The sequence below is a fragment of the Tachypleus tridentatus genome, chromosome 12 (genome assembly GCF_004210375.1).
Source record: "Tachypleus tridentatus isolate NWPU-2018 chromosome 12, ASM421037v1, whole genome shotgun sequence".
In the NCBI taxonomy this organism is placed as follows: Eukaryota; Metazoa; Arthropoda; class Merostomata; order Xiphosura; family Limulidae; genus Tachypleus; species Tachypleus tridentatus.
In genome coordinates this window covers 96,935,366-96,947,991 of record NC_134836.1, presented here as the reverse complement: position 1 = coordinate 96,947,991, position 12,626 = coordinate 96,935,366, and the positions used below count along the sequence as shown (strand labels likewise).

Here is a 12,626-nt window from a genome sequence, read left to right as displayed (position 1 = left end):
TTATTGTTCTTGTAAATCTAACGAAGTAAAACACACTTGACTACTTCATAGCCTCACTCGTATTTTATATTTGGTTACAGAAGGTACCGTTTCCTTACCGGAAGGTGGGGAGAGTAAACATTTCTCGACAGAATAGACTATATTATATGACGTCATACGTTTCGTTTCCTAGGTGACGAAAGAGTGAATGAGCAACTGGTGTTATCTGTGATGCACACTATATGGATGAGAGAACACAACAGGATTGCAGAAGCCCTAGGACAGATTAATCCTCACTGGGACGATGAGAGGATATACCAAGAAACCCGCCACATCATTATCGGCGAGTTACAGCACATCACTTACAAAGAGTTTCTCCCCACAATTCTTGGGGCGGATACTATAAAAAAGTTTGGTCTAGAACTCCTTCCCCACGTATGTAGTTATATATCTATCTTGTTACAAACTGTTATCAAACTTTAACTAAATTACACAAAGTACTTTATTCTCGGACTGTGTATTAAACAGCATGAACACAGAAATAGCATTTTCAAATTATACAAACCTTGTAACATTTTGGTTAAGAGTAAATTTATTAAGAAATTAATTGGGCACTGAAATATCATACAATCTATTGTTTATTATTATTGGCTGCATCCTATAAAGTTGTTCAATATTCTTACAAATTATAACAAACGAAACAGTTTGTGTCTACCAAAAAATAGCGTTTTTATACCCATCATGGAAGTTCGTGTGACAATTTCAGAACAATTCCACTGTTTCTTATAATGCATTAAAGTAGATATTTATTGACTAACTCTTAAAAGTAACAACTAAATACATGCGGTTTCATTGATTTCAAGATGAAAACAATAAAAAATATTTTCTGACTACCTTCTTATAAAAGTTGTCTGTGCATAAGTTTTACATTGAATTAAAGCTAAATTAGTGCATGAAAAACGTGTTATCCATATCTGTCTTCAATGTCTTGTCAATAGTTTGAGTTACATGGTGCGATGCATAATCGAATAATTTAGCTAGTAATTTTTTACCCTATTTTCATAGGGCTATTATAATGGTTACAATCCCAAAATCAACAGTGGGATACGATCAGCTTTCCAGACAGCAGCTTTTAGATTTGGCCACAGTTTGCTACCTGATGTTACTGAAAGATACAATAAGTTCCATGAAAAACTTGGTATGTACTAATATATGATATAATAGCCTATCGTTTTGTATTTCTTTGTATGCCATTAAAATTTACCAATATTGTAACATGTGTACGAAATGTACTTTTTTTCTTACGCTTCCCTTTTCCAAAATAAAGTACTTAAAAAATTCAAACTTTAAAAGTTTGTGATTTCTTGTGGGAAAGTTATAAAGGACTATCTGTTGTGTCCAAGGAGACGGGAATCGATCCCCTCATCTTAGTGTTTGTTGTAAATTCGAAGACTTGCCGCTGAAGAACAAAACTTTACAAATAATTACGGTATTTTTCTAGATAACTTGAGGAGTTTCTTTTGATATTTTTCATTTTAATTTGTTGCTATAGAATTTACACAGTCCTGGTGTTAATCAGTGGTACTAAGAATATTAATATTAACGCAGAAGGACTATTTTTCATCAGGAGAGAAAACGCGCATGAAGATGACATGTGTGATGTTGTGTCCTGTCGGCAAAAAGTTTGTTGAGGTGACTCTAAAAACTGATTTATACAGAAAAAAGAAGGATATAGAAAAAAACAACAAGATATCAAAGTCCCCGTTGCGCCAAACATGCTTGCCCTTTCAGCCGTGGGGGTGTTATAATGTGACGGTCAATCATACTATTCGTTGGTAAAAGAGTAGCCCAAGAGTTGGTGGTGGGTGGTGATCACTAGCTGTCTTACACTACTAAATTAGGGTCGGCTAGTACAGATAGTCCTCGAGTAGCTTTTGCGAAATTCAAAACAAACAAACAAAAGATATCAAAGAAAATGAAGAAGTTTGAAAACTAAAACATACGTTTTCAGAATGAAATGAAACTAAAACGAATAAATAAAATGGAAAAAAATGAAACTTTTTGATGGAAAAGGCAAAACCAGAAAGAAAAAAAGCAGTAATCAAACATAAGCAGACTGTCAGACATGCATTAAACAATATAAACTTAAACATGAAAACTGTTTTGTTTCTTTTTTTAATTTAGTGCAAAGCTACTCGAGGGCTATCTGCGCTAGCCGTCCCTAATTTAGCAGTGTGAGACTAGAGGGAAGGCAGCTAATCATCATTACCCATCGCCAACTCTCGGGCTACTCTTTTACCAACAAATAGTGGGACTGACTGTAACATTATAATGCCTCCACGGCTGGAAGGGTGAGCATGTTTGGAGCGACGGGGATTCGAACCCTAAACCCCCAGATTACAATGCTCCCCAGTGGTTTGTTTACGTACGTAACTAAATAAGATTTCCATTGGTATATCTGAGTGAAGTGACCACGATTTCTTGGTTTGTCATTTTGGTTTGTTTGTTTTTGAATTTCTCGCAAAGCTACTCGAGGGCTATCTGCGCTAGCCGTCTCTAATTTAGCAGTGTAAGACTAGAGAGAAGGCAGCTAGTCATCACCACCCACCGCCAACTCTTGGGCTACGCTTTTACCAAAGAATAGTGGAATTGACCGTCACATTATAACTCTTCCATGGCTGAAGAGGCGAGCATATTTGGTGCGACGGGGATTCGAACCCGCAACCCTCTGATTACAACGGTTCCCAGTGGTTTGTTTACATACGTAACTAAATAAGACTTCCATTGGTACATCTGAGTGAAGTGACTACGATTTTTTGGTTTGTCACTTTGGTAGCACGTAGTAACGATCTGAAGTGGGTTGTTTGGTAATAGTAATGTTCTCCGACTAGTGTTGGTTTTACAGTCCAGTTATCGTTCCACGCACTCTGTACAGTCTTCTGTTTTTGTCTCACTAGTCGTGTTAATGGTCGTCTGTCACGATCTTTCAACTACGTTTTTCTTCACTATTATGTTTCTCGCACAGAGTTTTGTTTTTGATATACGTGCTGACGTCATTTTGATACTATTACTCGAGATACTATCAGTACCTTTAGTGTTCATGCCACTAAAAATTCAACTATACACTCATGTAAAATCATTCTTCTTTGGAAATGTAATAGACCTTTCAAGCTTAACGTTTTCGGGATCTTATCCATAAAAAAAAGTACATAATGATATATAAGTCGTATATAAACAAATTCAATAGCATAAAATAATTTAATGCAAAATTGAATTATCACACACCAAAAATCTTGAAGTTATAAACGTTACGAGTTTCCATTATTTTATTCCAACCCCTGCATATTGTAGTCATTTTACCTAATGTTGAGGCACAAATGTATCGAAAGAATGCTCATATCTTATTACTACAAATATCGTTTTTTGTTACAGAATCCATTCGTTTGTCCATGCAGCTACGTCAACCTTATGATCTCTATAAACCTGGTATCGTAGATACATTTTTAATGGGCCTAATAAATCAAGAATCCAACAGAATGGATCCTGAAGTTACTACAGAGGTAGGCTTAATGTTAGTTTGCTTTAGTTTTATTTCTGGTGATCTAAAGTAGCGATTTTTCTATTGTTTAGAAATTACTACAATAATAAATTTTGATTGTAAAACTAATTCTGCAACTTCTATAAAATAGTATAACAATATGATAATTGTTTTTGTCACTAGGTAACTAACCACCTTTTCGAAAAACCCGGAGAAGGATTTGGAATGGATCTTGCTGCTCTTAACATGCAACGTTCTCGGGAACACGGTAACCCAGGATACAACTTCTACAGAGAATACTGCGGGCTTCCAAAGGCACGCAACTTTTATGATCTAATAGGAGTTATGCCTAATACGACAGTTCAAAGATATGTCCAACTCTATCGGTAGGAGACATTAAATATTTCAATTGTATTTACTGCTATTGAGTCATGTATGCATTGTATAAACCTCTGTTCTAATTACAGAAAGTTTTGAATTATCTTTAAAATGAAAACAATAAATAGAATAGAATATGAGCTCTCCAATACCAATTGGACCACATCTGTTTTTGATACAAAAGTTTCTCCACCAAAGTACTTGTGGATACAAAGTACGAGTAAAACAGAAAGTAAATAATAATAACACCAGTTTTATAACTATTGTTGTTGTTGATGTTTTGAATTAAGCACAAAGCTACACAATGGGCTATCTGCGCTCTGCCCACCACGGGTATCGAAACCCGGTTTTTAGCGTTGTAAGTCCGCAGACATACCGCTGAGTCACTGGTGGGCGTTTTAATAACAAATCACAATAATTATTTCTGAAGTTCTCTGTATATTATGTATAAAAGAACAAATGGAATATGATTGGTTTCACTAAAAGTTTTGATCAGTTCTTTTCAACGGGGCCCAGCATGGCCAGATGGGTGAAGAAGGCGTTCGACTCATAATTTGAGGGTCGCACCAAACATGCTTGCCTTTTCAGTCGTGGGGGCGTTATAATGTGACGGTCAATTCCACTATTCGTTTGTAAAAGCGTAATCCAAGAGTTGGCGGTGGCTGGTCATGACTAGTTGCCTTCCCTCTAGTCTTACACTGCTAAATTAGAAACGGCGAGTGCTGATAGCTCTCGTGTAGCTTTGCAGGAAATTGAGAAACAAACAAACAAACTTTACAATGGATTTTGTCGTAAGTAAAAGTATAAATATATTAGTATTTGAGTTAAAGTCAAACGATTTCCTGAAACTTAACCTCATCAGTTATGTAATCCGAGTCTAAAGAAGTGGGAAAATATCCTGTTAAACTAGCCCTAAACAGATTTCGATATTGAATTCAAAGTGCTGTGAAACGTATATCTCGAGAAAATATGTAAATAAATAAGGAACAAAGATCAATTTATAACAGTTAGTTTTGACACTTTTTAGTTAACATACATTTTGGCTTTGAGTCTGTTACACACACAAAAAAAGGTAACTCAGTTTATTTTCCGTAACACTGCTTTAAAAATGATTGCCCCCGCTAGTACAGCGGTAAGTCTACGGATTTACAACCCTGAAATCAGGGGTTCAATTTCCCTCGGTGGGCTCAGCAGATAGCCCGGTGAGGCTTTACTATAAGAAAACACACACACGCTTTAAAAATGATTGCTGTCTCTGAAAACAGTAATCTCGTTATTTGAGCTTCGATGGAAAAGACTGGGTAATAAACAGTTCAGTAGCTCAATATAAAGACGTAAATAAATATTTATGTTTCTCAGTAACCATTCATGTTCAACTGATAATATAAGTACAGAACTCCATGCTGTATAAAACCTCTTTCAGACACTGAAAAAAGTAGCAAAATAATATAGACACAAGCGCAACTTATACAAGAACCTATAATAATTCAACTGAATTTGTGAAATACAGGACCAAATAGCTTAAGTTTCTTAAACTTAATTTTTTTGATTAAGGATAACGAGCCAGAAAAGCGATTTCGTCCATCTTTTTCTTTCATAGTAATTTTATTTGTATAACTCTATACCAATAGACACGTGGACGACATAGACTTGTGGAGTGCTGGTATATCTGAATACCATTTGCCCAATGCTGTTGTAGGCCCAACTTTTGCTTGTCTTATTGCAGAGCAGTTTAGTTACCTAAGGCAAGGAGATCGCTTCTGGTACGAAAACGGTGGATGGCCATCATCTTTCACTCCTGGTATGTTACCCTTTGTGCACAACTTAATTATATCTCATTTAGAAATGATAAACTTCTGACATACTGAAACTTGCAGACGATGGTATCGATAAAACAAAACTATCAGACATAACAATCCGATAAAGACGGAATGGCTGGTGATTAAATAAATTATTATTTTCAAAACAGCTTTAAGTATTTTTTTACATAGAATATAAAGCTAATATTCGATTGAAATAACATAATGTTTCTTTAATATTGCTTTTAAAATTTAAAATCTAAGATTTAGACATATGATCATTCAAATAGTAAGTACACTTATTCTCCTTTTCAAAATTGTTTCCCTATTTTATCTCTCTATCAGGTTAGTAAATAATCACAGGACGTTATATATGTATTTGCAATACGGCTTAAAGAGAAAAAAAAATCTATAACTGTAATTGTTATTTTTTATAACAGTTATTATATGCATATTTATATAATTTAACAAGTTATACATTTAATAATGAACGCCATCTCTCTAAAGAGATTCACTGTGTGGTGAATAACTGTTTCAGTTATTTAGTTACGGTTCTTTAGCAAAGTCCTAAAGTAAATTACACGCCAAAAGATAAACGGACGAGTATCTATTTACACTGATTCTAAATGGTTTATTCTGTTCAAGACAAGAGCATTGTATGAAGCAGTTCTGTCTTTATCGGATATTTTTAGCTTTGTTTCAGCTCTTTTTCCACTCTTTGAATTTCCTAAGAGCTGAACATGGAATGTGAAATGTTCAGAATAAATAAAAGTTTTAGAGAATTTTTTGGACGACTTATTTACAGTAATGTGAAAGTTTCAACCTCATATTTTGTCACGTTTTAGAACAACTTGAAGAGATTCGTAAAGTTCAGCTTTGTCGAGTCTTATGTGAAAACGCCGACGACATGAACAACATCCAACTAAATGCCATGCTAATTGCAGATACACAAAGGTGAGTTACTTGAATTATATATTTTTTAAATGCGTTATGAATATCAAGCCATGTAAAGTTAATTTTCGTGTCTTTAAAGGTTTGGTTAACAAAAACTGTTACCTTTTTTACACCCATGTTCACCGCACAATTCGCTACTTTCCCGCTCTCGTAGTCTTGAATCAAATTACAACTAGATCGTCAACAAATGTAAAATATTCACAATTACGGGCGTCTCCCAGTGGTCTGGCTTCATGTATTTTTGGTATGCCTTGTATAACAAGATGTTTTTTTTCTTGTTCATCTCACTCAATATCACATTTATAAACACAATTATGTTCAAAAAGTAAACCATTGCAAACATTGGACTTCATGAAAATTATAGATAAACGAAGCAATAAAATATCAAATACAAATAATTCCATTCTATCAAAACATATTATCTATTCTTATTGGTGTTTAAACAATATTAACTGTGAAAACCATGTCCGAATCTTATCACCAGTATTTTTTTTTTCTGTGTACGCCATAGCGACATGATCCATCCTGATTTTGCAGTAACAGGATGACACCCATAGCATGGTAGTTCTACCAGTGCTATCAAATAATTCCACTTCAAAGTGAACTAAAAAGAGAACAACACTCTTTCCGGAATAAAACTTGTCCCTATACATGTTCACAACCCAACTTTTCACAAGATCCAATTTACTATGAGGGAATCTGTACTGGTTAATTCATAAAGCTATATTTGTTATTTTGTTATTTTTGAATTTCGCGCAAAGCTACTCGAGGGCTATCTGTGCTAGCCGTCCCTAATTTAGCAGTGTATGACTAGAGGAAAGACAGCTAGTCATCACCACCCACCGCCAACTCTTGGGCTACTCTTTTACCAACGAATAGTGGGATTGACCGTCACATTATAACGCCCCCACGGCTGAAAGAGCGAGCATGTTTGGTGCGACCGGGATTTAAACCCGCGACCCTCGGATTACGAGTAGAACATCTTAACCCACCTGGCCATGCCGGGCCTGATAAAGCTAGTAAACATTACATGGAATGTTGGTTGGCATGTATAATGCAACCACTTTAATAAACAAACACGAAAATAAATAAATTCAAAGCCTATAATTACACTGAATAATAATTATATGATATGGTTCCAAGTATTATGGCATTAGAAATCGTACACTATTTGATTATCACTGTAGTCGACATTACTAGAAAATCTGAGAATTATACACATATTACTTTAACTGCTCGTGGAATATTAACATTTTAAGAGAACAAAGAATTGATACTTAGATAATTCTCATTTTATGACCCGTGAAATGATTTATTTGTATTGTGAACATATTACACATGAATGGGACCTGACGAACTTTATTAACATAGTTTACTTATAGGTAAAAATATTACTATATCAAACCACTTGTTTGTTGGTACAATTTAGTTCTTTGCGTGTGGGCGTGAGTATAAGTCATTCAAATCTAATAATAGCTATCAAGGAATTTGTTTTGGGAGTAGTTTAACAGCCGAACTGTATTTTATGACCTCAGCGCAAGATTATATGTAGAAGTCGGTGAAAATACTAGAATAATTAGATGTCTCACGTTGCGTGTGACTATGACAATGATTGAAGGATCAATTGTATCTGATCAGGATTTTCACCAATGTAATAATTAGTCTCTGTTTATTACAGCAAACTGCTGTGTTTCTTTTATATATTATGGTATCTGCCGAAGTTGATTTTTCTTTAGGTATATAAAATCATTCACTACATTTAGGTGTCTGGTAGTTTCTTTTCTTAACCCATTGTTCCAAGCCAGGATTCTCTTCTGTACAAACTTACAGCTGACGTTAGAGATTTCATTGTGATCTTTCACACCAAACATGCTACCCTTTCAGCCATGAGGACGCTATAAGTGACGATCAGTCCAACTATTCGTTGGTAAAAGACTGGCTCAAGAGTTGTCGGTGGGTAGTGATGCCGAGCTGCCTTCCCTCTAATCTTACACTGGTAAAGTAGAAAGGGCTAGCGCAAATAGTTCTCATGTAGCTTTGCATGAAATTCAAAACAAACAAACAATCAATGATCACCAGTAGATCTGCTATCCACTGCTTCTGTTGTGTGAATCTATCCAAAAACATAACATAGCATTGAAGTCTTTATTTATTAAATGGATAGTGTTTTCAAAATCAAGATCCTTAGTTTAAAACATGGAAAACTGATGCATGATTTAAATAAGATATTTGTGGTTCGTGTGAACATCCCTAATTAAACATCCCTAGTTATTTAAATGGGTAATTAATACACATGAACACGTTTGAATAATGACTGTGAAGTTAGAATCTGTTCACCCTTAAGTCCAATATTAGCAGCTTACTGTATAAACACGTTTTAAAAATTAAATAACCATCTCTAACACTGTGACTTAAACCTAACCTTAAAACATAAACCGGTTAGTTTATTCTAAATTACTGAGGAGGAGGCAGGGATATATAGTATACATTTCTATAGCTAGTTATGGTAAGTTACACGTCAGAACACTTAAATATTGTATAGAGTTTAATGACTTTTATCTGTACGTGTACAATCACTGTATAGCCAGCTTTGAGCATTTTGGTATCCGATTTTAGGTCGACTGTATGAAGAATATGGGACTAACTGTTGGATGTTTTTCTTATTTCATACATGATTTTTTTCTTATATCTGTAACCAATGTCTTACCTATTAAAAACTGAGGTAACATATTTTTTATTTCTCTAGAAATCCACGTGTCAATTGCATTGAAGTTCCTCATCTTGATCTTTCCAAGTGGGCCGACGTCAACTACTTTGGCAAGAAGTAGGCTTAGATTCAATATAGTTTTCATTTTTCCGCAATGTTTTCAGTTTATTCAGTGCATTACAAATCGAAGATAACCCAAAATTAACAAAAGCTGAAGAACTGTTGTACCAATACACAGATTTGTTTTTACAGTTGTTAAATTACCTCTAGCAATGTAATTCAAATAGTCGTTGATAAAAATTTCTGTATTGCTAAACATTATAACAGTGACAGTAAAAGAGTGAGACATACGGAACCCAAAATACTCTAAACCTAAATTGAAATTATTTACAGAATAAGTTTCAAGCATAATTCAATGTATTAGGTTAATATAATTTCGAAAACATAAAGTATTTCAAAAGTAAGCCAATAAATCAACAATTATTTAAAAAAAAAACAATCAAAAAGTACTCACTAGGAGAGAAATAATTTCGTTTATGTAATTAGACAAAACATTATGACAACTTTTTTTAAAAAAATAAAACAATGAGGCCTTATTGATTTCATTACAAAATTGTAAAAAACTGCATACATTTGAATCTTCTCAGGCTTAACGCTAAAAATCGTGTTTCGATACCCATGGTGGGTAGAGCGTGGATAGCATAGCCCATTGTGTAGTAATGTGCTTAACCAAAAATGAATTTTAAAACATAGCAAGCGTATCATAGCGCTAGTAAAGTAACCAAATGTTGTTTACTTGAAATTTGGACGTTGACAAAATTCGTGTATCTTACTTTTTCATGGATTATAAAAATATTATATTTTAAAGTTAATGGAGCTAGTAGTCCTAACTCATTTAAAAATATTAATTACCGACTTAAACCAATTGAAACAATAGGTCTTTCTACAAGTGGAAAATGATGTTCGTTTGTTTCATGAGATTTAAAATAATTTTAAAATACTGTTTATGCTTAGACACCATTAAAAAAGTAAATTCTAATATCAATATAACTCGCTAAGTGTGGAAGATAAACATTTTTCAAGCAATCATATTTTATGTCACTACTTTATCATAAAGTTGCAATCTTATATCTTGAATATCCCTGCAAAATTTTAATATCTGATAAATGTGTAATTTTTATATATTTTACGGTTTCATTCGTTTCATTGATTGAATATGTTTATTTTTGAGTTTCTAAACATTTTAAATATACCATACAAAACATTGTGCTATAGTAAACTTTAATTAAAGACATATTTTAGTGTCTTTAATTAGTAATTAAGATTAATACTGACTGATAAGAACTTATTTATAGATTTACCTTTAAAATTAGTAAGTGCTTTAAAAGTAGGATATCGTCCTTAAAAAAAACAACTTTCTGTTACGTCAATTATCAAACGAGATATTCTTACCAATAGCACGTTCGTACAGCGTGAATTTTTGTATCTTAAGTTAAGATGAGCTAAGAAGGTCGAAACGTTGTTCTCTACTTTATTTTAATAAAAATTTTAATTCCCATACCTGCTGTCCTGAGAAACATTTTTACTTCAAGTGGGTTTCTTATCATCACTGAATATGAATTTTTGAAACATGGTATGACTGGAGACATATCCTATGTTCATTGAAATGTTATAAAACAAACCGAAAGCTCGCAAAATGCTACAGTTAATTATCTCTTAATATTTTATTATGTAAAAATTACTTTTGTTCTAACAAATTAGATTTCTTTTATAGTAATAAATCTATATACCACAAAATATTCCATTCTATTGAAAATACTCATAAGTCCCTTATTTGATAAGTTAATCCATTGTAATTGTTTGAAAGATAGAAACTTTGTGAACAAATGATTTTATATTATTATTTATTCAAATTACTTTTGTATAATCACAGGCTTATTTTATTTATCACCGCTCAAAAAACCTATGAAGAGGAAAGTGTTTGTAGCTTTGTCGTGTTAAATTAAACCCTCTGTATTCTGAATTAAGAAAATATGTATTTATTATAAGCTACTGCAAATAATGCAGCTTATTCAATTACGAATTCACATATACATATGAGCTGTAAAGGTGTTTTTCGTGTTACGATTATCTATTACTAAATGACGCTCCTGAATATTACTTTTAATTATAAAAATTATAGGACTGCTTAATCCATTGTGGCCACCTTATATTTTACCAATAAAAATTAGGAAGTGTATTATATAATTTTCTTTCCTAGTTTTTCATGATACGAGTTTTAAATACTTTATAACTTTAGTAATTTTATTTTGAGTAAAGAAAAATTGCGTTTATAATTCGTATTATTCATTAAATAATACTCTACGCTTATAGTGTAGAGTAAAATAATGTTTCTGCACTAGAGATGTAGATTATTATTATTATAATACCCAAAATAATTTAGAAGAAAGTTGTTTTAGGTATAATAATAATAACAATCTAATCTCTAATGCCTAAAAATTATTTTACTCTACACTATAAGTTTTGAATTGTGCTTAATTTATGACGTATTTACAGTTACCATATCATGTAGCACGGTATAAGAACATGTAAATTAAGCCATCATAAGCGGTACAGTTTTAACGTATTAACAGTTTTAACAATTATAATTATGTGGAGTATTAATTTTAAAATAATTTGGAAATCGAAGAAATGTTTTTGTATTATATCCCTAAATATTTTTGAGCAATAGTGATATTACTTGAACTAAGATTCCTATGTTCCCTGTAGCGCCATCTGCATTAAGAACAAAATTACAAATTGCAATTTATATTTTTAAAATACTTTGCGTATTTTATCTTCCTCGCTTGATAGAACCGTATCGAACCAGAAATATTATAGTCAAGTTGAAACAGTGATTTCAAAACTGGGTATTTTAGATTAAGGAGATATTATTTAATATTCATTATGCTCTATAAAGTGGAAGTGGTTTCATCGAAGACTTACGACGTATTACATATAACATGAACTTTTCAAATAGCGTGCACGAACATTTATAACTTTACTCTCGTCTATTTTAAGTTAATCTAATCATTTACTAAATTTCAGGCTTGTTGGATGTAAAACCATAATTACTTTTACACCACTTGAAACTGTTATTGTTCATAACGGTTTATGGCATAATTTCTGCCGTTGATATTGGTTGAAGTTCAGTTTGGGTGAATGTTAGTTTTTAATAAAATATATTTTGTTAGCATCTGTTGTTGCCAACTTGTTTTTTGCAGATTTTAGG

The 12,626-nt window shown here is 32.8% G+C and overlaps 1 protein-coding gene across 2 annotated transcripts in view; it reads left to right on the top strand.

Annotated features, from left to right (window-relative positions):
- Positions 1 to 11,644, top strand: part of LOC143234089 (salivary peroxidase/catechol oxidase-like) — a 63,642-nt gene extending 51,998 nt beyond the window's left edge. Inside the window, exons 11-17 of one of the 2 annotated variants that reach the window (XM_076471145.1) lie at positions 173 to 414; positions 1,045 to 1,177; positions 3,412 to 3,539; positions 3,701 to 3,903; positions 5,527 to 5,696; positions 6,540 to 6,648; positions 9,395 to 11,644. In XM_076471145.1, the coding sequence (XP_076327260.1) occupies positions 173 to 414; positions 1,045 to 1,177; positions 3,412 to 3,539; positions 3,701 to 3,903; positions 5,527 to 5,696; positions 6,540 to 6,648; positions 9,395 to 9,476 (1,067 nt within the window). In that variant the 3' untranslated portion in view covers positions 9,477 to 11,644. The remainder of the gene's footprint in view (positions 1 to 172; positions 415 to 1,044; positions 1,178 to 3,411; positions 3,540 to 3,700; positions 3,904 to 5,526; positions 5,697 to 6,539; positions 6,649 to 9,394) is intronic. The other variant, XM_076471144.1, reaches the window with a different exon arrangement.
- Positions 11,645 to 12,626: the final 982 nt, after the last annotated feature.